This window comes from Micropterus salmoides, unplaced genomic scaffold (genome assembly GCF_014851395.1).
Source record: "Micropterus salmoides isolate LMB-PRFRI ecotype aquatic unplaced genomic scaffold, ASM1485139v1 Ms_hic_scaffold_22, whole genome shotgun sequence".
Lineage (NCBI taxonomy): Eukaryota > Metazoa > Chordata > Actinopteri > Centrarchiformes > Centrarchidae > Micropterus > Micropterus salmoides.
Genome location: NW_024041373.1, coordinates 15,451,090 through 15,477,782, shown reverse-complemented (window position 1 = coordinate 15,477,782; position 26,693 = coordinate 15,451,090). Strand labels below are relative to the sequence as shown.

General features: G+C 40.5%; 1 protein-coding gene across 2 annotated transcripts in view; it reads right to left on the bottom strand.

Moving 5' to 3' along the window:
- march8 (membrane-associated ring finger (C3HC4) 8) overlaps nucleotides 1-26,693 on the bottom strand; it is a 73,653-nt gene that overhangs the window by 42,129 nt on the left and 4,831 nt on the right. For both annotated transcript variants that reach the window (XM_038736972.1, XM_038736971.1), the window contains one exon: nucleotides 9,094-9,290. In XM_038736972.1, the coding sequence (XP_038592900.1) occupies nucleotides 9,094-9,189 (96 nt within the window). In that variant the 5' untranslated portion in view covers nucleotides 9,190-9,290. The remainder of the gene's footprint in view (nucleotides 1-9,093; nucleotides 9,291-26,693) is intronic.

Here is a 26,693-nt window from a genome sequence, read left to right as displayed (position 1 = left end):
AATGTGTGTAAAAAAAACCCACTTAGTGTAAATTTGAGTTTGTGCCCCTTAAACTGGATGATGGTGGTTTAGAGGTGGGGTCTGTTCCCTGATTATTCATCAAAGCAGCCCGTGTGGTGTGAAAACAACAAATAAAACAACACTGGATGAGGTGTCAGCTCAACAAAGTCCTTGGGAGGTGGTTTTCAAGGTGATCATTCTCTCTGCCTGCCCCCCCCATCTCATAGTTTTTTATGTTTCACATATAGTATCATTATAATCTATTTGCAAGCCTAAGGGAGGCCACAGCCCTGAAAGAGAGATGAGGAGAGACAAAATAAAAAAGAAGTATGTTTGTGCATACAAGCATTCAAAAGACAAGAGGCTGATTGCTGTCACCCCCGGCAGTGTGACCCAAGGCAACAGATAATGGAGTAGCCACCAGCCTCTTTAGGCATTTGCGGAAGGTGCCATGGGTTCAATAAACACATCAATCAAAATGGCGGAGGACTGAAAGCAGGTATCCATAGCTCACGCTCTTACAAACGGGCTTCACCTCAATTTCAGAGAGAAGACATTTTTCTGATTCAGGTTGCCCTTGGAAATGGCTCGAGATCTGCAACACAGGACATTAGTTTTAAACGGCGGATGGTGCCGGCCCTCTGAGAGCCTGCTACCTGAATACTCATTGAAGAAGCAAAGTGGGAAACCACAGCGCTCCAGTGACATAACGCATCTGACAGCTGACAGAGGAAAAGCTGAGGCATGCTGGGATGAAAAGCAGACTATTTCTCCTCGTTCTGCCTCTGCTGCTTCTGTCCTGCCAGTAGTAGGCCTACTCTTATTCAGTCTTCGCTCTGTTTCTACGGCAACAACATGCTCATCTCTCTCTCTCTCTCTCTCTCTCTCTCTCGCTCCCTTCATCTTGTTTACTACAGACTAATTGTGCTCTCTTTCACCTTATCTTTTTATTCTCTCACCTGGTCCCTCTCTGTCTGTGCACTCCACCTGTACTCAATTTCTCTTCTTGGTAGACGCAGGTGAATGTCAATGCCGGGCCGCAGTCCTCTACACTCTGCAGTGCTCAGTCGCCTGACTGCCTCATCAGGAGACCAGCTACTAGTGCATTCATGCAACAGAACCATCCATGGCTGAGAAGGGATAAAATAAGCACTTTGAACACAATTTCATAGGTTCAAGAGTGCCTTATGACCGATGCTACATGTCATCATGACTCTTGCTGTCTATTATCTTTATGGTTCTCTTTTCTTGAACTGGTTTGCTAGTCATAAATGGAAGAATTGTACATTTGCTTCACAGGTGGTACCATTTGTCTTAAACTATACCCGCAATAGCAATTCATTTACATATATACCTCTAGGTCTAAGAGTAAAGCACTGATCTACAGACAGCAGATTTTGTCTCTCTAAACAAGCCTTATAAGATGAATCTTAATGTTAAAACACTTGCTGTACGCCTGCTGAAGATGGATTGCAAGCTTTTAGGCCGCAGACAAGGTGAAGAAACAAACAGTTGTTACTGTTTAACATGGGGTAGACATACATTTCTATATCAAATTTCATGGCAACCCATCCAATTGTTGTTGGACATTTCACTCAAAACCACAAAAGTCAACTTTATGGTCGCACTTCACGAAAAATCAGGGGATCACCAGAGTCGCTAGGATCGACAGGACAACATGCTGCTATCATGGCTAAAAGTATTTTCCTCTCTCTAAAATGAAGATTTTCACAGCAAAATAATTAAACCAGCACTGGCTGACTGAGGTGATGATCTCACTATGTGTGCACTACAGGTCATGGCAGCAGAATTACATTACATAGCATTTTATAGAGACAAGCAACAAACTCTACAATTGAGTCAACAGTCGTTGGGCATCTGCCTCCCCAGACAGCAACAAGGAGGAGTTCTCAGTGTGGTCATATGAGTAAATCCATAGGCGGAGAGAGATAAACACTAATCTTTCATTGGATAACACCATGAGAGGATGATGGAGGAGGTGGTAGGAGGAAGAGGAGGAGAAGTTGGAGAAAAACAGATCAAGACATTTAGGGAGATGGGGAAATAAACAAATTGCAGCCTCATGGTAAGAGACTCTGGTGTGTATTTGTGCTGACAGGAGTTGATGATCGACAACTGGGATTCTTAATATCATATCTTACTGGAAAGTGTCTGACTGCTCACTATCTTTCACTGAGTGCACAAGACACTTATTGTGTGCCTGTGTGTTTGCCACATATTGCCCACCACAATGGAGTCTGACAGAGTTGTGAGTCCTATCAGACGTTCATTATACATCTGGGGTATACGGCTCCATATGAATAGCACACATTAGGCAGCCATTGTGCGTCAGACCCCAAAGAACCAGACAACTGGCTGCGGCGAGGGAAACATCTGCAGTGTCTCATCAGGAAGATGAATTTAAGCGCAGTGGGAGAGCGAAGAGAGCCTCCACCACTGATCTGGCTGACAGTGGCTGAATGTTTGGGGGCCACGTGAGTCACAGGAGTCAAGTCAGCATGTCACAGGCAATTAAACAGTGTCCTCAGACACCCCGTGGAGACGTCTTCCAGAGAACAGAAGTGTGACAAAAAGCTCTGGATGGAGAACAGAGCGGAGACTGAGGCAGCAGCGTCTCACAGAGAAGAGAGGACCAGAAGATGCAGCCTTTAATGTGGTGATTTTTCGCCCTGATAGAAATAACTTCATCTCTGTCTGTCTGGTTATCTGCCTCGGTCTCTTCACTTGCGTCTCTATACACTATAATGGCCCCTATAACAGCGAAGTGCATTTTCATAATTCTGGTTCCCTTAAATTTATTCTGGCGAAATTGGTGGCTTTCACAGCTGAGGGCTTTGTTTGAGTTCAGGTGTACTTTCTGTTCCTGCAGTGTATCACAGGCTGAACACATTTCTGTGGGTGAGTAGGTTAATAGCTATCATCTGTCAGATTAGGTTATACAACAGCCTGCATAATATGTAAATCATGAGATTATCATCTGAAAATGTGTTTTTCCAAAGAGAAACCTGAAAGCAGTTTAATGTATAGACATATTTAAAGTAAAAGTAAGCAAGTGTGTGTGTGTGTGTGTGTGTGTGTGTGTGTGTGTGGTGAAGGTGTTAAGGGGTTAATTAGAAGGTATCGTCTCCTCTGAACATCGTTATCTCCGCTAATAGCTGCTCTTCTGAAACCAAGAGCTGAAATACACACAGCAAAAGAATGCGCCCGCTCACACTGGAGACTAACTCGCCTCTACTATACAACATTACGCCGTGTCCACTAGAATATAGAGCAGTAAATGGACTGTAATTATTTTCTGCCATTCCTCTCAAAGTGTATTTTCTGCTGCTACGGGTCAATTGTAATTACATATATAAAACTTAATATAGCACACAGTGTCACATCTACCAGAAGGCAGTAAAATGACCCGTGGTGGCATCACAGGGGCTAATGAAATAAAATCTTTTAACAAAGTGAAGCAAAGTCCTTCCTCACAACAGTCAAGGCCCGGCCATCATGTCAGTCCTCCACCTTTAATTATGTTTTTTAGCACTTCAACCTCAAGTGGCTCAGCACGGTCGGGTCCTCCGGGAGACTCGTGCAAGTCCTACACAGACGGGCAGACTAACAACACCAGCTGCTGGCATGTGTGTGTGTTTATGTTTGTGTGTACCTGCAACCTGAGTGCACATGCTGGAATGTGTGTTTCCAGAAAGAGAGACGGAGAGAGAAATGTGACTTTACAAATTTACTGTGGGCACTGAATCCTGCAAGTTAGTGCTGAAACAATGAGTTGATTAATCATATCAAAAAAATATAATAAAAAGGCATGTAAGTAATTTTTCAAGTTATCTATCATAGTAAATTGAATATTTTGGGGGTTTGGACTTCTGGTCAGACAAAACAAGTAACGCGCAGATGTAACTTTGGGCTTTGGGACTTGTGATGGGCATTTTCACTTTGACATTGAATATGAATCAAAAAGATACCAGATTTCTTGAATGCCAATGAAATCCATCAAAGTTAGTTGCAGCCCTTCTGCCCACTACCAGTACACCGAAGCAACATAGAAAAAACATAAAATTTGAATTTAGTTCTCAGTCAGTAATGATTTTGTACTCACTTTGCATCAGTGGCTAAAGACAGCATGTTTGCAGCGTTTGTGAAAACTTTCTGAATTCTATGAATAGCATATGTAAAGCAGGCTCGTTTGCTGACACACAACATTCAAACCTTACTAAAAACTTCTCTCAGAATAGAGGCATTCTGCCTATGTGTTATCTTCTCTCTCCAGCTTCTCCTTTATAGACAGGTCAGGGGAACCTGTTTGGCCTCAGAACATCTACACCAGGAGGAAGGTACGGGTGCGTGCGTGCGTGCGTGCGTGCGTGCGTGCGTGCGTGCAAGACAGAAAATGCAACGTGTCTTCATTTGTGTAACCTTATGATTAACTGGATTAACTCTTGCTTACAGTAAATGTGTACAGACTGTGTGTGCATGTCAGAGGGAGATTATTTGTGTATGTACTGTACGTGCACCAGTGTACATCCCATAGAAAACACATAGTATATGGCTGTTTGTATGTATATGGATCTTTTTTACTTGCACCTTTAAAGTCTGCAAAATAAACCCATCACATCCTCTGCTTCCGACTTGATGTGACCACCTTGAGTTTACTCTTACGGTCTATACCCGAGTCACACACATGTAAACACTCCTTTTCCTGATAATTCAGCATTTCATCCCTAGTTTCCTCAGCCCAAAGGCTTTCTGGATGATTATCATGGCATTTCCATTTGCAAGCCCCTGGGCACAGCAATCTGGAGGGGACTGATTTGGATAGTTTAGTTCCACCAAATGTTTGGAAAATGTTTCCCTGCCTCAGGGCTGAGAAACATTTTCAAGTATTTTCTAAACACATTTGTAGAATTTAATCAAACTTGATTTTTTTGGACATTATTTTACAGCTGCATGCAAACAGGCTACCCTGCCATCTGCCATCTCAGCCTAAATGCTGCAACTACACCGAAAGAGCAAGAACGATGTTTCAAATAAGACATTTGAGGAACAAAAACAAGTTATGTCACTATACTAGAAGTGCTTTGTTAAATCAGCAAAGACAGACACACTGAACAGACCCTGTCTAGCCTGGAGGATGAGTTGAAAGTTTTCGCTGTGGCGGTCAGTGTTTGATAGTGGTCTCTACAAAGCCCAGCTCCATCAGTGCCCAGGAGGCTATTATCAAACCAGCAAACATCAGAGGGGAGACAGGGAGTCTTCTCTGTCCTTGACTCAGACACAAGCTTATAGAAGGACAAAGCTTGCAGCGCTCTCTCTGCTTTCATAAAAAAATACATGCAGCATCAAAAGGGCGGGTATCAAGTATCAGTGTTGCGCAGTCATGGAAGATATACTGCTTAATATAATACTAGTGTGAGTGAGGCCCTGTACGTGGGTGTGAATGCATGTGTGAATGTGAAAATAAAAGCTACATCTGCATCCACTGAAGCTTTGCTATATTTCTCAGTTCAGGAAATTATCACATGCTGCTCATGTAAATGGCTACACTTACAGTAAAAACACCAGCGGGTGACATTGAAGAGGGGGTTAAAGAAGTAGGATATAATCAAAACAACACTGAAAGGCTCAGTTTGCTTTTCCCAGGTACACCACAAGACGTGCTTTATCTCCTTCCCTACCTGCCAAACTGTGCCAGAGCTTACTTTATCGTCATCTCATGCTTAATCCATTTGCTACCTTCCTTATCAAAAACCCCAGACTCAAATACATCTGACCGTCAGGGAACTTTTCTTTTTTTCTTTCCAAGAAATAAAAACTCTTGCTCTCCAAGCCTTTTGACACCGTTTTAAAAATATTTTTTAAAACATAGTATGTTTTAAAACATATTTAAAAATATGTTTTAAAACTCAATTTATCTACCTAAACATGACATCTCAAGTGGAGGACCACAGTGCACGGACACTGTACCCACAAGCGCATACTGAACCTAAAGAAGACAAATGAATGAGTGGAGCTGGAGGAGAGGCCAGAGAGGGGCCAGCAACAGTTAAAGATGTGTTGCTCTCTGAAGGAGCAGCAGACTAACTCTGAATTCTAAGTAGAGGAAAGTTCTGCTTTTTTTTCTTGAGGCGCTAAAAGACCAGTTGTGTTGTCTAAGAGGGCCAGATGGGTCTGTGCTCTGTGACTAAACTCTGGGCGCACACACACACACACACACCCCTCCAGGACCCTCAAGCTGATTAGCATTCAAAGTAAACACTCGCCATTTTCCCTCTACTCTTTTCTTACACTCCGTTTCTCCTTTCTCTACTCTGCTCTGCTGATGGTTCCACAGGGAGGACGGGAGTCGCTGCTGTTTATCCACTTATTCCTCAGGGGGAAAAAGGAGACTCGGGCAGCAGGAGTCAGACAAAGGGAGCGAGTGATGCTGAGCAGAGAGACATGGGGTTGGATCTTTACACTGTTAGAAAACATGGCGACAGGAAGACTAAATGCCCCCCCCCAGACGTTATAAAGCTTACAGTTTCACTTTTATTTCCCCGCTGACTGAGGCAACCTTGCTTCGACTGCTCTCAAAGTTTAAACCTCTTAATCCTGTTAACTATTCATTGCACATCAAGGCATCTAAGCTACACAAAGACACACCTTTATTTAACTTAATAGCAAGATATGGAACCAGTTTTGGAATGAACCTCAGTTCACTTTCACTTCTGCAATGACAACGCATGATTTTAAGATTCAAAGTGAACACAGATTAGGATAGAAAATAAATAATCACTGAGGGGTGTGTGTGTGTGTGTGTGTGTGTGTGTGCAGCAAAAATACATGTCAGTGCCAGTTTACAGCACGGGAGGCTGAAACACAGGCCATATGCAGCATGAAGAAGCCTCTTAAGAACACCTGTGCTGCCGCACTCAGAGGCCATGATCTATTGTGAGCCAATGAGGCCGAGGAGATAGGGCAGGCCATGGACATATTGTCTTAGCACCTCGCTTTGTACCAGAGCTCAAAAAAGCAACTGCACTCTAAGAGCACTCTACTGCGGTGTTTGATGGTGCTGGAGTACAGAAACTGAGAGGGAGGAAGAGAAAGTAACAGTTGATAAGCTTGCATGTGAGACTGAGAACTGATTTTAGTCATTTTTACATTGCTTGTTATCAAATGTGATAACAAGCTCGGAGGGGGGGGGGGTCCAGATGACGTCCAGATGTGAAAGGTTCAAGGACTTCTGAGATTAATCTTTCTATTCTGAGAAAAGTCAGAATTCAAAGAATAAAGTCAAAATCCTCAAATTAGAAATCTGTGACAGGCTCAGATGGACTTTTCTGATGTGGCACTAATCCTCTTCTGTATAAGCAGTGGCCTGATAGGTTACTTGAGGCCTTTATTTTGGCAGATCTGGTGGTTTCCAAATTACAGATTTTTTTGTGGAAGCTGTAACTATCCTGACTGGCATAAAAAAAACTTTCAAAGTAGCAGAGATGTTGAGTAAAGGTGCTCAGAGTTGGTCTTTTTCACTGTTTCCTTTTGTAAATTTTAAATAGCCACGATTTACAAAACACCATGGACAAATCCTTTCTTTGGTTCCTTTAAGAGTCCACAACGAAACTGCTCAACCAGATGGCCTACAGGTTTTAGGCACAAATGGAAAAGCAGACCAGACTTTAAATCAGCCTCATTAGATGCAAAACCTCTGCTCAACCCATAGGGAGCACAGAAATAATTTGTTTGTGAGAGAAAAGTCATGCAGAATTTATGTTGCAGTGCTAGGATTGGCACCCCTGGCATTCAAAAATGAACTTTCTGATTGTTCTCTGATGAATGACTACAGGACACCTGTGGTAACTTTCTCCCCTCACCACACCATTCCTTTAAAGTAAACTCTTGTCATAACAATTAAAAACCAATTTGCTTTTCTAGTTGACATTTCCGCCAATCTTTCTGCAAAGCATTCAGCAGGTTCCTTCTATTTGTTTCCCCTATGTAACAAAGAGTTGTTTGTGAAATATATACATTTCACGCTGTCAGACCTAGTTTTAAAACAATGAAACAATAAATAAAAAAGGAACAGACATGATAAAAGAAAAGTTTTTACGGCATCTGGCAAAAATGTCTCCCTGTAGGTGTATGAGTGACAGTAAGCAGAGCATAATTTAATATGGCGCATAAAGATAGTCAACTCTGGCACTCGAGACAGTGGTAAAACAAATATTGTGAAAAGATCAAATTAAGGCTTTGTTTGCTATGGTAAAAACTGTGGGATTATTTTTCATGCTGTATAAAAATGAATAGTAGCCAATGACCTTTTTTAGGCTATCATAGGCAGTCAGCAACTTTATGCACACACATCTCATGAATAATGTATTTTCATTATTCCTGCCAACTAATAAGCACACATTAAGAATAATGATACATAATAAATTGAGAGCATTTCAAGTCCTCCAAAACAACAAAAAACATCCTTAATCCATTCCCTCCAGAACGACACATCTAAGCGTTTTATGTCCGACAGACAAAGTTAGTCTGTTCCTGAAATCTGTTACAAATCACTGTTTTATGCTATGGTTAAGGTTTACATTCAGGCACAAACATGACTTGGTTAGGGTTAGCAAAAGATTAGGGTCAAAATTACTTTTTCGTTAAGGTTGGGGGACCTCTGTCACCATGGTTACAATAATAACCAGATGGTTATGGTTTGGGAAGGACCGCAGTCGTGGTTAGAAGAAACCAATGTCGACGGCCAGTAGGAAACAGGAAACAAACAGCTGTCTCTTGTGCTTTAATAATACTGCCACACTACATTTTTTGCTCCCAATGGACAAGACTTATAATTCCTACAGAAACTAGAGGGTTTTGTCACTTGAGTGCAACACAAATGTCATCTTTGGACATTTGCTGGAACTACAGATGATCTCGTTTTACTTGGCAAGATAGTCTGGACTTTTCAATATTACTCCTCTGCCTCTCTTTATTCTAGTGGACGTGTTTGGAACCTGAGTTGATGTTGAGACATTACTATCAGTTTAGTCAGAATTCCCCCGTAATATTGTAGAAACAAAAACTTCACTTTACCTGTTTCTCCTTGTCCTTAGATTTCCCACTGCCTGACACCCGCGATGAGGTGACATCACGGGGGATGACAGAGATTTGGTGCAGTGGCATGTTCATCCCAGCAGAGCCAACCAGGGACGCTCAGACACACACTTCCTGTCCCGCTGCCAGAGCAAAGGGCATGATGGTCTGAACTCCGACACCTTGCTCACACTGCCCTGCAGAGGAAACACAGAAGACATACTATATAACACAGCATAAGGAGGGTTGAAATTCAAGTCCAGAACAAGAAATCAAAGTCCTGAAATGGCACGGCTGCATTTTAGGTTTTTGTCTGATCTGCTGATCACTGACCGCTTATGCGCCTATGGTTCTTCAAACTAAATTCAGATTTTGATAAAAACGGCCCTCTGTGGCATAGACTCAACCTCTGGAGTCTATTCATTGGTGAGTACACTGAACAGGCTTTATTTATAGCAACATATTTATACATACATATCTTTATTTATATGTCATGCAAAACAAGCTGAGAAAACCAGTTGAAAGTGCTGATGTCAGGTCTTTTTTTGGGTTCTGACCTACAGTTCAGTGTAAGAAACTATCTATTCCCATACCACCAAAAGGTGGTGTCGTCTCATGTGATCTTCCACAGGAGAGCAGAAGTTCGAATCGCACAAGCACAAAGTGTAATAAATTACCACAGAGGCTATCCCCGACGTGCGTAATAAATCACTACAGAGGCGAATCCTTGTATGCAGGAATTCACTTTTTTTGGTGGTGATGAAAGCAGCAGCAGTATGTCCTGGGGAGTTACACAAGAGGTTTTACATATGGGTCATTTTAACTTCAGTTAATGCAGCCATCTGTACTGCCACTGACAGGAATTAAGCTTTAGCTCTTTCTCACAACTAGGCCGGCCGGCGTGTGTGTGTGTGTGTGTATGTGTGTGTGTGTGGGCCTGTTTGCCAAGCAAACCCTCAAGCTCCGCAGTTTAAAAATGACAGGATTAAGACACCAAAAAGCAAGCAGACAGATGGGAGGTCAGTCAAATAGCATTAATCAGAAACCAGCGTTGATGGCGGCCGGGGGATGGAGGGTTGGTGGTGGTGGCTGTGTAGAGTTTGGACTGAGAATGCCACACGAGTTTACTGAGTTGAAAAACACACCAACACAGCAAGAGCTGCCACTTCAGTTCATCACTACACTGTGCTCATATGAACTCACTAAAACACGCATTCAGGTTTTTGTGATACAGCTGGCAGTCAGTTCAGTGCCAAAGAGTGTGGGGGATCATGTGTTAATAGACCAACCAGCACCTCAGCACCCATTAATACATTTCTCTAGCAAACTAATTGCCTTATGTTGACTCACATCACAAACATATCATCAATTTTCTACTCCCTCCGGTTTATCCTAGCTGACTACTAAAAGTCTGAATGCGATTTCACGCAACATGACTTGAAAACAACTCCTAAATGATGATGCCATTAGATATCCGGTAATTGTAAAATGAAAAAAACACTATCAGTGGAAATCTCCATTTTATGCATTTTGGCGTTGGCAACTAAAGATCATTTAGTCTATTAGTCTAATCTGGTTATATGTGTGATGGAAGCTGCTTTCATCTGGAAAGACAAGTTGTTTTTCAAGGTTTGGTGAGCAGACTTTCAACGAAAAGAGATAGCTTACAACTAAATAATAGTGTGTTTTGAACCATTTATTAAATGGCTATATAAATGCTGAATATTAGAGGGGTTAAAGTAAAGCATTACTGTTTGACAAAACTGTAGAGGTGACAAATTAAAAAGGAAAAATGAATAATTAGAGTGAAGAAACATACCTAATGTAGATGTTTCCATATAGGGCATGAGGGGTCACTGAATGGATTGCAGGGGCCTTCACACCAGATCTCACCCCAACTGAACAGGCGACCGACGGGAGGCATATATTAGACAGCCCTCCACCACAATCATCACAACACAAAATGAAAGAAAATCCTCTGGAAGTATAGTGTTCATCCCTCCAGTAGAGTTTCAGAGACTACAGAGTCTATGGCCAAGGAGCACCAGAGCGGTTCTGGAGGCAAGGTTAATTCACTACCAATGTAAAACAAAATCACAGAGAAGGAGAGTTCACTCAAGACTGACATTTTCCTGAACTGCTGATTCACATGTCAGGTAAAACCCACAGTTGGTTTGTTTGTTGTGAAACACAAAGGGTCACAGTCTCCCAAAGGACAAAAATCTTTTATATTTGACGATATATTTGAATTTTTTCCCCCACTGACTACCTAAAATTGAACATCCAATATTGCCTTTTTAAAATCCTGTTTTGATGGTACTGTCTGCATTTGGCTAGCTCTGCTGCCAACACACTGGACACTGGAAATCATCCACAAAACCTAAGATGGCCTGTCCATATCTAGTTACCAACCATTCAACTCTCTTTTGTCTGCACACCTTGATTCTTTTCTTCCGAAGCCATCAGCCTCAATTATGTTAAACGTTGAGTGGATTTTGTGACTTGAATCCAAGAGCAGTGAAGTAATTCAATCCCTTCTAGTAATTCTATCTTTTTCATGAGCCATTATGCGTCCGCGCTGTAAGTTATTGAGCTATGGCTGAAGAATACAGGTCATGTTGATGGGCAGAGAACACAAAGAGTCATATTGTGTGTGTGTGTGTGTGTGTGTGTGTGTGTGTGTGTGTGTGTGTGTGTGTGTGTGTGTGTGTGTGTGTGTGTGTGTGTGTGTGTGTGTGGGGCTAATGAGTTATGTGTAAACCAGCATGGGTCAGGGGACAAAGTTACGTGCCTGAGGCCACCACCACATGGTAGCATCATTAAAGCTCATGTTGTATTTCCGTCACAAATTATATACAAATTGTATTATTTACAAAGCTGGCATTCTTGTATCCTTTCCCGAGCTATGTCATGAAGTAAATAAGAGGGACGAACAAAATAAACCAAGATGGTCTGTGTATTTGTGCACTACATTGCAGAGTTGTGGTTCATCACTCACGTTTTTACGGCAGCCCGATGAAACAACCAACAGTTTCCATCACTGTGGCCTCAACACGTATAGCTGCTGCACCAGCGAGCTTGTTACTATACATCTAAGGAATAACAACTGCAGTAAAATGCTCCATTCTTAATTGGCATTGTGTTTCAAGCCTTTGTTGAACTGAGGGGCTGCGCTAATGGGGCAAGAGATGTGCTGGACAGACAGTTGGGATTACACTTTCCACATATACACATATTATAATCAGCTCAGCGCCATAGCGCGAATAATTTTAGGATAAATAAAGCTAAACTCAATATGTCAATCAAGCTGTCAGCAGGTCCCTTGGTTTGTGAGATCAGGCAATTTTCCAGTCGTGTGTACCCTCTGGGCTGGCTGCCAGTCAGAGTTCACCGCAATAATATTAATAGATACAAATCCTGCAGCACTCCAGCCAATCACAGGTCTGGTCTCCTGCGGTTTCAATTTGATGCTGACCTGTTGCCATGGCAGCAGCTCAAGGGGACAGTCTAAGCTGTTAAGGGAATGATAACTTCCAATAAACGCACGTACTTCTGACTGGTTAGAAAAAATATTTAATTGGATTGTAATTTTTAAAACTGCGTCTTAGTTTTGCAACGTGGACATAAATTTGTGGGTTAACTTTGAGACAATCAGCTGATTATTATTGGAAATAAAACGGTACTGCATGGAAGTTCCAATGAGCCAGCTAAACTTCACATTTTACTGCCCTGGTGGAAAATACTTTACTGCTAACAGCGTTATGATAACAAGACTGTGTGAAGAGGAGCCTTGATCCTCACCTGACAATGCCTTTGTAAATTTTAAGTATTATGTGGTTTATAATTGACTGGTAGAGGTGGTAGAGGAACAGTGAACTTACTTTTAGTGGTCATACTTGCACTAGATTTGAGTTGTTTGAGATGTTTACTTGTTTTACTTGTTCTTTACTTTTACTGGTATGTTAGTCCAGATGAGCCAACCCTCCCAAGAACAAAATGCATGACCACAGTACAGTAAAATAATGTACACAACAAAATTATGAACGCAACACTTTTGTTTTTGCCCCCATTCATCATGTGTTGCACTGCGTGAGGCAAATGTGAAACTGCATATTTTCGAGTGGCCTTTTATTGTGGCCAGCCTAAGGCACGCCTGTCTGATCAGCATCTCGATATGCCACACCTGTGAGGTGGATGGATTATCTCGGTAAAGGAGAAGTGCTCACTAACACAGATTTTGACAGATTTGTGAACAATATTTGAGAGAAACAGGCCTTTTGTGTATATGGAGGAAGTCTTAAATCTTTGAATTCAGCTCATGATGAATGGGGGCAAAAACAAGTGTTGCGTTTATAATTTTGTTCAGTGTATTACAGGAGTATGCCACATCATGTAGCACTTCATTTATTGATGTTGCTGTTATTTTATGAACAATTAACAATAATATTCACAAAATCATATGGTTTTCCTTAATAATTAAGTAAAATGTAATTTCTTAATATATCTATCTAAAGAAACCTAATTTCTTGACCGCCTACTCTCTTTTGTCCTGTGTCGGCAACTGCAGCTATCTTACGCACCCTAGATAGACGTCACTGAAACTTACACACTTAACCTTTAACTTTCAGTGAAATTGTATTGTGGACCTGATACTATTCTGTTATATAAATTACTGATTCAAAGCAGACTGTAATTAAACAATTAGTTATTGACAGTTTTGTTTTACATGTGGGGAGTTTTCAGACGTAGTGCGCGCAGTGGAACAGCTCCTCAAGTGATGTCACTTGAGTCAGTGTTGGTTGGGGCTGAAGACTAAAAGTCTGAAAAACAAAAAAATCTGGGAGGCGCGGAGTTAGAAAGAAGTGAGTTTACCCTGACCTCTGTAGCTCGCTTCTCATTTCTGCTTGAGGCTAGCGGCTCGAGGCTACATTACCTGCTTCTAGTATAACAGAGTTGAATCTCTGACCAAACTGTCTGGGGTCGAGTTGCATTGTGTGTAGTGTATGCATAAGGTATTGACAAGGAAGAAGAGCGCGTGGGGAAGGAAAAGAAGATGATATATCCAGGTCTGCTGCATAGAACTTTCATACTTTTTTTTCCCAAAACATTTTGAGTACGACAATGTTATAGCAACGCAATGCTAAATCATGAGGTCTCCTTTTCATAGTTTATACATTGATGAAAGACATATCACAATTCAAGAGCTGTTATTTCTATAAGACTTTTAGTGTGCAGCTGTAAATTTCTCTCTTGCGCTTGCCATTTTTCTGTTGCGATCTTTCATGAATGAAACATGATAGCTAGGAAGTTATGTACTGTAAGAGGATGACTTCTACATTTTTTAATACAGCTTACTAAGCTCTTATTGGTCAATTGTTTTTCTAACTAGAGGAAACAGCAGTCAATGGGCACAACACCAGACCCATTTGAATCCAAGATGTGTATCAATTCAGAGGACTGGAACCATTCTAGTACAGATCGAAGAGATTTCAAAGCTACCAAATGTCTGGTCGAATTTTGGGGAACGTGTGTATTAAAGGAGGACTTCTAGTTTCATTTCATGGAAAGGAGCAGCAATAAAAAAATCTTTGGTTTGATTATTTTACTCAGTGTAAACATTGCACAACTTCAAAAGCTCTGATAAACCAACTGAACACCACCTTCCCAGCACCAAACAGCAGAAAGACGAAATTAGTACCTAGCAGGTAAACAGAGTGGAACATTTAGCACCTAAGAGCCACATATTTGCCTGAGGAGTTGGTGCCAACTGAAAACAGAGCTAAAAAGGACACTGAATATCAGACTTTCATTCATGGAGGTAGCCAGAAGCATGATTCCAAACAAATGATAGTTTTGCTACATGTCTGCTGGATGTGTAAATAAGCCACTAATTGCTAATTCGCGATACCATTTATATGCCGCTTTATATGGTGATAATGTCACTGTTGTACTTACAAAATTTGTTATGCTTCCTCCAAGTAGTCAAAAAATGGGTTAATATTATCTTGCACACATTTATCATATCATGATACTATTGGTATGGGAAAAATATTGCTCTATTATCATGATATTGATGTCAATACCCACTTCCTTGTCCAGCCTTAGTTAACCACACATCTGCCAGAGGAGAGTCTTGACTACAGGAGATCAACAGAGAGACAAGGCCATATTAACACTACTGCTGCACATATTATCCATCTGAAGTCCATTAATTTTATAGAAAGACAATTCAGCCCTTCCCTCCAGCTCTTCCCCTCTATGCTCCTGTGCCAGGTAAATCACAGTCCTGCCTCCTCTCTGCTCAGATAAGCTCTGCTGTTATTCAGTTTGCCAAGAGGCCCCTCTGTGTCCCTGCTGTCAGATCAAACCTTAGATATGGCTGAGAGCCCGTTCTCCGATTCTGATGCGCAACCAGGCAGAAAATACTCGGCTGTGCATCAATCAATCCTAACATTACTGTACTACAGCTATAATCTACATTTAAAGAGGTGTCTTCCCTGAAGGATTGATGGTTATATAATCGGATAGGTTTTAGGGTCAGTGTGTAATATTTAGGAGGATCTATTGAGAGAAATGCAATATAACATCCATAACTATGTTTTCAGTGGTGTATAGAGACCTTACATAATAACCTGTTGTGTTTTTATGACCTTAGAATGAGCCACTTCTATCTACACAACACAGGGTCCACTTAGATTGAAGTCGTCATGTCGCACCGCCATGTTTCTACAGAAGCCCAAATGGACAAACTGCTCTAAAGAGCGCGTTTTGTCACTACTGCTGCGCCCTGATGAAAGAAAAACGTTTCTGCTAAAACCTGTTCAGAATCCCCCCCCAAAGAAAACTGGACTCTGAAAGGTAATAGCTTGTTTTATATTTGATTACATTAATTTTTAAGTTGAGATTTACAAGAAATATTTTATTGCTAGTGTGTAAAGGAAAAAACTGCTGTTAAAGAGCACCGTATTTGTTTAAAGTGTTTGCAAACCACATGTTAATGCACTTTTGTGTACATAGCAGTACATTTAAATAAAAGTGCGCAATACACTACTTTTGAATTTATTATTCAATTTTGCGTATAACAATGCGATTAATCGCAAGAAAATCATGCAATTAATCGCAATAGCAGTAGTTTTTACTATTTGTAATTCCTTCTTTATTTCACCATTTTAATTATTCTTTATTCTCCACCTTATTTATCGTGTTTACTCACTAATTGAATCTGCCTCCTTTCCCTTTAGTTCTCTTCTTCCCACACTCACAGTCCTAATGTAGCCTACCTCTGCTCCATACACATCAACATGCCCCGCCTCTTTCCGTCTCTCTCTCCCTGTATATCTGCTCCACTGACTTTCTCCTACCAGTAGTAGTCTACGCTATATTAAGACAGCAAAAAAAACAGAACTTGTCTTTTGCCCCCTGCGATTCCGTTCACAGCAGCAGATGTCCTACATGTGGCAGAGGCGTGTTCATGGCGTAGAATATTAGAATGAAACCAACATGGTAGCTAACGAATGACATCTGCACTGGTGTGTTCACTGTCGCTTTACCTGATTCGTGTAACGTCATAGATAACAACTCTGTGTTTCTCTGCAAAATGCTAAAATGGGTGGCCAAATATACCTAGCTGGCCGTTAATACACCTGGGCAGCCCACCCAAGTAAAGTCTATGTGTGGGAAACACTGACTGAACCTTTGTAGACCAGCACAGTGTCTCTCTCCATGTTGCTGGAGAGTTTGTGAGCTTTACGTTTTAGTGCAGATGCAGAGGGAGAGTGGGGAGCAAATGCTGGCAGGACTTGATGTATTAATTAACTCAACATCAAACTATATAAATATAAACAGTATTGTCCAATTTTATATCTCTTTTGAAATTATAGCGATATACCTTATAATACCGATACCACCGAGTCCTAGCAGTGACTGATGGTGGTGCCTCCTTAAATCTTTATTGCAAAAAGTGAAATAAATAAAGTGGGATATAATGAAGTATACAGAACTTTGATTCGTACAAAAATCACATATACATATTTTGCAAACGTGTAATTTGTAACATGGTTATAACGGTTAATTTGCTGTACATGTAGAGTGAACTAGATGTCTGCGTGTCTACGTCTTCCAACTTCTGCCTGAAGTAGTTTGTTGTGACTCTTAATCTGTGATTTTATGCTGATATTACAGTTTGAGAGAGAATCATTTGGAAACTGATAAAAAACATTAAGTTCTGGTTTGACTGTCGTACCCACTGCAGTAACATAGTTGAGTATGGGGTGTTCCTCATTAAGACAGCTCGATTTAAATTTTACTTTCACAGAAATGTATTCAGTGTTCATTTGGCAGGTACAGTAGCTACACCGCTTGAAAATTTAATTTTCTTGCTTTGATTGCTGTTCCCTCTGGGGATGTGTCACATTGTCACTGAATCCATTTATGAAAGGAAGAAGTTGATAAATGAAAATGAAAATGTCAGAAATACGCTTAGATGCTGGATGGTGCCCCTGTTGAAAGGTACCAGTCAGAGGAGGGAAAGGGGGAATAAATTTCATCATGGCACAGATTCTATAGCTGTGTTGGCAGCAGTGACTGGACTTAACGGCAGAACACACACACACATACAGAGGCAATATTGTTGTTATACATTCATACCAATAACGCTAATTTCAAGTGTTTGTTTGTGTGTGTGTGTGTGTGTGTGTGTGTGTGTGTGTGTGTGTGTGTGTGTGGGAGAGAGAGAGAGAGAGAATCTGTAAAACCTGATGGACTCCTGCTAAAGCCTGCTACAGTTCACTTCCTCACACACACACACAAACACACGAATAGCGACGCATCAAATTTGGCACTGCTGTTCTTCATGAGTTTGGATAAATTGTTAAACAAATTTAACTGTCAACTTTAACTGTTCGATAATTTAACAGTCACTGACATTGTATAATTTCATGCACACACATATAAACACAAACCCACAGGCCTGCACTGCACTGAGCTTCAAGACTGGTGATTACTTGAACACTTTTTCATAACGTACTGGGAATACATTATCATAATGTTTTTTAAGCTCATTGTCATTTCCAATGTAGCTGCATCATTTATCAGCACCAGTGTGGTCTGAATATTTCTGTGGCTCTTTCTCTGCTTCCTAAATGTCTTGGTGCCAATTTACCCTATATGCAGGATTAATCAAAAGCATCTCTGATATTTAAGTTCACTGCATTCATAATGCCTCTATTTGCCGATCCCATTTGATTATATGCTAATGAGTCCCAGTTTGGATGTGATTAATTGTGTGGTTGGTGAAATGAGCTCTGAACAGACATCTGGGATAAACAGACTTGTTGCTCAGGAAAATGCAAGTGCGGATGCTTCACACACACACACACACACACACACACACACACCCCCCCTCTGGGATTTCACCAACATTTACAAAAATGACCTTCACTTTTAACACACTCCTTCTCAGCTGCCAAGGCGGTATGAAGGACGGCCAGAGCAAAAAGGGACAGAGAACGATGCAAGTGTGCACACATAATGGAACTTCCTCTTTGGTAAAGGAAGAAGCATGCGTTAATTTACAGTAAATGTTTTATTTTCAGTACCGCTTGCAGAATATACACAGTGACTGTGCTTTGGATACTCAGAAGTGGGGAATTCAAAGTTCAGTTAAACACTTGATTTAGACACAATTCTTTCAATGAATCCTTGCTGAATTTAACAGCATAGTAGTGACGTGAAGAGACTCATACCAGACACTTGAAGAAATCACTGAACTGCCTTCAAGCTTGTCCGTCATCAATTTCCCCAAGAGACCCAGAGAAGAGCGGTTTCATTCATTCTGTTTTAAATTCAAAATCTTACTTTAACTGCAGTAATAAAACTCATTCAATAAAACCATTAACAATACCACCGTGCCCCTGCCAACATATAAAACCTCCAGCTGAACTGATTTCAGGATGACACAAGACTCTCTCTCCAACACTGAGCCACTTCTCCAACTTAAATTAAGTAATGCGTTTGTGTGTGTTAACACCTGACAACCGTGTTTCTATTTTTCCAAGACACCACAGTTCCATCTTTATTAGCTATTCTGGATTTCAAAGAATTCACACTTTGTGACAGCTCATTAAATTACAATCCCACGCTTATGGGAATAGTTTGACAGTGACCTCCGGGAGGATACTGCTTTGCAAAGAAGTTTTACGCAACTCCCCATAAAAACACAACTTGTCATTTTTACTTCCATTTTTGTAAAAATTTAAGAAAACTTCACATAATATATGCTGCTTCCACTATTTATGCTAAACTAAGCTAATTGGCAAGAGTGTATCAATCTTCTCATCTAAGGCCCCATCCACACTACTGCGAGACCTTTTGCTACGTTTGCACCTCCCGTCCAGACTACAACGGCAAAAACGAAGACCTAAAACGGAGAAGTTTAGAAACGCTGCCGACCCTGTTTTGCGTTTCAAAACTCCGGAGGGCGTTTTAGAGAAGACGGGCCATAACGGAGGACTTTAGAAACGATGACACAGCCGCTCACGCTCAGCTCTCTGATTGGGTCTTATAAGTCATGCAAAGCAGAAACATGATGCTACTGACCGAGTTTTTGACATGGTATTTTTATTACAATATTATGTACCGTGCAAATAATACCAATGTAAAACGCTGGTGTGGACGGAGATAGTATTCGTTTTAATTCTCTGTTTGTAAAATAAAATGGAGTAGTGTGGATGGGGCCTTAGTGAAGACGGAGGACTTTAGAAACGATGACGCAGCTGATCACGCTCAGCTCTCTGATTGGGTCTTGCAAAGCAGAAACACAATGCTGTTAACCAGGTTTTTGACATCATATTTTTATTAAAATATTCTGTACCGTGCAAATAACACTCATCTGCCTACACTTGTACTGTGCATGTCGCCGTTTACTTTGCAACAACTGCCAGTCTGTTTTCTGACGCCACACTCCCATGTTACATTCAGTAACAGTCCAAGCTCGTTATTGATCCATGCAAAAAAACAAAACAAAAAAAAAAACTGGTCTGATGCTTAGTCTGTATTTATTTATTATTTCGCCAAATCTTCTGTAACTACGGAATAGACCATCTGCTTCCTGTTTACACTGGCACGCGCATGCCCAGTGCACCTGAATGGGTCCTAGCTGTGCATTTTCAGACGTTTTAATGTAGACGGAGATCAACTCTAAAACGCAGCGGAAACGCTGGTGTGGACGGAGATCGTATTCGTTTTAATTCTCCCTTTGTAAACTAAAACGGAGTAGTGTGGATGGGGCCTAACTCTCAACAAGAAGGCGAGTGTTGATATCTCTCTTCAACATCTGGATCCAAACGCCAAAGAAACGCCATTTACTTGAGAATTGCATCTTGAAGTACATATATTGGGAAAAACTTTACCGGCCCTAAAAAATTGTCTTAAAATAGGACAAAATTAAATTGCACCATGGTCTCAGGTTGGCAAAACCCTGGAGTCCCTGGAGAGAAGAGAACAAATCTCTTATTGAACCTTTTATCTCTCCTCTTTCTTTTTATTAACAAAGAACAATGCACAGTATATTCAGACAGGCCTTGCCTTTTTATCCAGCAATGATAGTTACACTAGTTGAAATGACAACATTGCCAGCAGTAGATTATATCAGCTGTAGCCTGTAGTTAATTAAAAGTAATTCCCTAATTACCTTAACCAAAGACCAAACTGAATCTATGGTTATTGTCTACTGTTGTGAACATTACTGTAAGCTACCACTCAAAACTGCAGTGTTTATTCATCCAACAAGAGGTGATTACAGATCTCAAATGACTGCTTTAGTTTGGGTTAAATATAATGGTGTTGTATGTCCACAAAAAGTTGAACATCAATAGATTTGAGGATTTCAAATTCAATAAAATGTGAGAACCCTATGCCTAACCATCACAGATAAATAAGGTATTTCAAACATGTACATACTGTCAGAAGGCTGCACAGTGGTATGCACATCAAACAGCCAGACCAGCTGCAAGTCAAAGAGAAAGTGTAAGGTTCTTTCTGTCCAGAGGGAAATGTTATTCTCTCCCTCTGATAACCTCACAAGCTGTCATGACAAGGCAGAAAAAAAATCTAAATACCAGTAAGTAAAAGGGAAGAGCATCATCTCAATGCATGACTCAAAGAGAACTTGATAAGAGTTTTGACAGGATGCTGTTCAATTCCGTGTGTGTGTGTGTGTGTGTGTGTGTGTGTGTGTGTGTGTGTGTGTGTGTGTGTGTGTGTGTGTGTGTGTGTGTGTGTAATTTAGATTTTGCTCGTAAAGTGCAAACACATCAAAAATCCAGAATGTGGAGAAAGGAACTGAAATTGTTAGACAAGGCAGTCACTCACATTGTACACACAGGCCACAGAACACACACACTGAGTGTGCAGCTTTTGTAATCTCTCTGCTACAGCTGATACCGTAAAGTGGAAGTAGAACACAGTGTAGAGGAAGTCAGAGGTCCTAAGTTGATTGCACACTGTTAACTTTGAATATCGACCTCAACCAGGCCTCAATTTCAAAAGATTTTCTTTTCTGCACATGTCCAGTAATGAAGTTTTAGTTGAGTGGAAGCCTGCAGTTAATTTTAATGAGGCACGGCCAAAACTGAAAGATTCAACAGCAGGAGAAGTGAGACACTACAGGATTTATGTTGAGGATTTCACCGTGCGTTAAAATGCCAACACAGTGTTAAACATCTCTCTTTCAGCGCACTGGGTTGTCTTTAAAAATAACTTACTGGGATTTTAAAACAGAACAGGATCAAGCCAATCAACTTCTGATTATTGTCTCGAGTTATCAATTAGGCTAATCATTTAGTCTATAAAACACCAGAAAACGGTGAAGAATTCTCATTAAAATTTCCTAGAGCCCAAGGTAACATCTTCAGATGTCTTGTTTATCAAAACAAAACCCATTTTTATTCAGTTTACTATAATTTAAAGCTGGTGTTGGCAATTTAATTCAGAAGCATTTTTTGTTATATATGTTAAAATTCTCTTCATATCCCAGCGGCAATCAATAAATCAAATGCTCTGACACAAAAATGACAAAAATCTGCCTGTGGCTGTCGCACTCTAATAGGCCTACACGCCTCCCCTTATGGAGGAGTGGCTCTGGAGCGAGGGAGTCCTGAAGAGAGGGGGTGGGATTTTCACAGTTGTATACTTTCAAAATCAAGCAGTTTGTTGCTAGTTTCTCCAACATTGCCTACCCCAGGAACTGGAACCATCAAATGTTTGGCATTTTTGCTTTGACAGTTTTGTATTTTACTGTATGTTGATACAAGAATGCCTTCCCGATACACTGACAATAAACGTGTATTAGTTTGGTCAAGTATAGCAGAGAAGCCATCACACATTGCTCTTTTCACTGAACAACCAACTAGCTAAAATAAGGTGTGAGGTCAGTTTTTTGGAGTAATGAAAATGGCCAGCATAGCCACCACAACAATTTCAACTTGCTTCATGAAAACTTTTTGATGGCCTTGCAATCATTTTAGGACTTGCTTCCTAAATTTTCACATACTTTGTTTTTGCTTGTGCAGCTGAATTGTTTCACTTTAATAAGTCCAAAGGGAGTGTCAGCTCATATGAAATACCCAGGAAAAATTGAGATTTCACAATTTCAGAGAAAAGAGAGGATCATGTTTTTGGATGCTGTCCATACTGCATAATAAGTCTGCATAAGTCTTTAAAAACAGGATAAAGCAGCAAAGACTCATCATTCTTTACATACAGGTGGAAATTTTCTGAGACCAGCTACACTACTTACTTGATACTGTATTAACAAAGGGTTGCCACATTTCCTCATACCTACAGTTATACGAGATGATAAAGTCTCATTCATGACTCAAGGGAGGCTTACACTTGAAAAATGTCCTAACTCAGTTATGGAGTAATAAGGAAATCACCCACAAGTACAGACACTATATCAGATCCAGGAAAACTTACTACTACTTATTTTATACGGACTATTTCATTGTTAAATGTGGACTAGGGGTTTAAAAGCTGACCACATAACAGCAATTTTCCTGCTTGAAGTCTCAAGTCTGGCCAAGAACCTTTGTTGCATGTTACCTCCCACCCCAATTTCCTGTTAACTCCCTATACTTCTGTATCCAATGAAAGGAAAATATGCCCTTAAAAGTACTTGGAAAAAATAGTCAAGTCAATGAACACTGCTCACACCAAGGTCTGTTATCCAGAGCAAGTGGGACATTGTTTCTGGAAAGACGAATGTTTTTCATTGCATTGAGAACCGCATAACACTACAAAAACCCATTCACTGTCAACAGTTATTTTCATGACCGATTAATCTGCTGATGTGCTATTTTCTCGATTAATCATTCATCAATTTGTCTGTGAAATGTCAGAAAATGCTATGGCAACCGACAGCACTTGTAGAAGCAGCTCCTTCAAACTTCACTGCACTTGTTTTTGATCTGTTTTTTCCGGCTTTATTTCTAAAACATGTATTACCTATGCGAGAAATACAGTCATTGGAAAAAGGAAGACAGGTCTTTTTTTTTTTTTTTTTTTTTTAAATTAAAGAGCAGCAGACCATGATCCACCCCGCCCGATTTACTGGACCAGACAACACGGCGGGTGCGGTGATTGGTAAGAGGAGAGGAAAGAGAGCAGGTTTGGGAGCTATACTGGCCCAGCTAAAGGTCTGTTCTGGACAAAATGGGACTCATGTAGGCCAAGAAAAGGAAATCAGAGACAGTTTTGCCCCCCCATCTCTTCAGAAAACTGCTCATCAACATCCTGGATCAAGCACTCAGCGGGCAGTCCGTCTTCCGAGCCGTCAGCGCAAGACTCCGGAAAGAGGCAGACTCTGTGTTTGAGCACCAAGCACCACTGATCTGAACACAGTTTCCCAAATGTCAGACTTTATGTGAAGAAGAAACCATATTATCATCATCATCATCATCTTGTTGCTGCTGTTTACATTCTCCCCAGATACAAATTTAAAAAAATGCACTGCAGAATGTTGGGTGAATATGTGTCGCCTTTGTATATAAATAACTGTATATAGCCCATTGTTTAATTTAAATTAATTTAAATGTGAGGCCAGGGTGACAAATTCAGAATGCCTGTTCTTTCTAAACAACAAGATATTCGGTTGATCATCACAGCCTGTATGACAAAAAAGCATCAAATACTCACATTTGAGAAACTGGAACAGGAAAATTTAGCTTGAAATGATTATCAAAGTAGTTGCTGATAAAGATTCTGTTGACTATCGATTCATCAGCTTATCATTTCAGCTCTACTTCCACTGTATTTTGGTTTCGTTTTAGATGTTTGGAGTGATGAGACATGAGACACAAGGAGAGTGGGTTATTCATCACACAACCTTTGACCCATCAAGACATGTCTTTATTTAGATCCTCATCCTTTTCCACGCAGCAGCCATATCCAATTTGAGGGAAGATATGAAGATGTCAGGTTGGTTTGACAAAGCGACCCCACATCCTCCACATGCAGCCCTCATCTCTTTGTAACGGGGATAATTCAACGTACAAGGTTTCAAAATAACCCCCACTTAAGTCTGTATGACCTGACAAAACTAAACACACTGTGTCTATCAATGTGCAAGTGTTTCACAAGTTTGACTCAATGTAAATACATTGTTGGTGAAAAAGGCTTGTGGTTACATAGCCATGGTCACCATATTAGTCACATGTCACAAAGCAGCTTGTGTCATGTCAGCCTCATAACCTGAGACCTGACAGAACAGCTGTCTTAATCCCTCTCTGGACAGCACACATTATGCTAAAGGCTGTCAAGGAAAAGGCAGTTATCCCATCTCACCCATCACTCCAGCTGACTGTTCACGTGAACGGTTTGTATGCTACCACAGCTGTCCGTCCATCACACCAGTTTCACACACACACACACACACACACACACACACACACACACACACACACACACACACACACACACACAGAGCAACTTGGCTTTCATTCAACTGAATAATTATTATGTCAAACAAACTAATATACTGCTTGAAAAAAGTCATTCAAACATACTACATCACATTATGTCTACAAAGCAATTTGTACAAGCAATAACAGAATTAATTATTTAAAAACACAGTTAATGACTGCAAAACTCTGAGGACTGAATTAAAATGGTCAAAGAATCACAGAAGAGATTTAAAGCTTGCCTTATTTTTGCTGCTGTAACAGGGGACTGTCTCTGACATTGATGGATTATTTGATGAGATTTAAGTCATGAATACACTAAAGTCAAAATAACACAAGCAGCAAACCTCCTCTGGTAATGCAAACACAAGCAGCAAGAGTGTGAAACGATCAATGGGGAACAACAAAAAAGTAATTATTAATAAAAACTAATTTCATATTCCTAATGAAATGACCACAGGGGACTTATTCTGCTGTTGGGGATCTTCTTGTTGGGTTTGGCGAAATCAGCAGTTGATTATATATCTGTACTGTTTACAAACACTCGAGTAAATTACACATGAATGGTGGATTGATAATGTTTCAAAAGAGAAAAAGTTCCAAAGTTGCCAAAGGCCGCATGACAATCGGTGTTTAAAATACAATGACATCTTAACTATTTTCTTTGTCTGCCTAGCCACAGTGGCTGCTGCTGCTCAATTACCCCGTTTTCTCTCCAGTTAGTCCAAACAAAGCACTGCTGTTGATGCTGCGGGTTTAGAAGCAAATATAGAAACTTTCATGAGACGCCTGTAGGACGAGGGAGGTACCAGGGAGACTGACAGCAGCAAAAAGACTGAAATGCATTTACAAGGAAAGGTCACAGATTTAGCATACCATACTTGGTTAGATTTTTAAACTCCGAGACAGCCATTAGTCTCTGAAACTTGCTCTAAGCTTCGGTTAGAAAAGAAATTACGTTGAGTTGATCAGAGTACAAACTTTACTGTTGCACAAGTTGATTTGGAATGTCATATTCTAGACTGGATGCAGGAAGGAACTGCTGGTAATGGATCAAAATAATGATTTGTGAGGCTATCACTACCACATGATGGCACAAGTAGATAAACACTTTTGAAATCAGTGTGTACATCAATAATGTCGAAGCTTTGACAAAAGTTGAAGGATTTCCAAAGATATAAGTTCCTCCAAGTTGATTTTTCAACATGCTAGGATTTATAATCTTTAATAAAAAGTTTATTAAACCGATTTTCTTTCATTATAAACAAAGGCTGTATGTTTTTCTAGGTTCCCTTGATTGAGTCATTATAGACATCCAGCTTCAGAAATCAAATATCGTTGAATGTCCCGCCATGCAAACAAATGTGAGTGACCCCATACAGCACATCCAAACATTTTGTAGACACAATGCAACTGGAGAGACTATCAACGAAGACCTCCACATAAATTAAATACACATAGCCTTTGTTCTTAATCTACATCCCTATTTCCACACTTTCATATCATTCTGCTATAAGTTGCTCCTGTTTCAAGAAGCTGCAGTCGACACTGCTGATCAGCAAGTAATGTGTCAAGTCTGCAGTCAGTCCACCCATCAAACACAGACAGGTGACAAATAAAAGGATAAAATGTTAAGAAATAAGG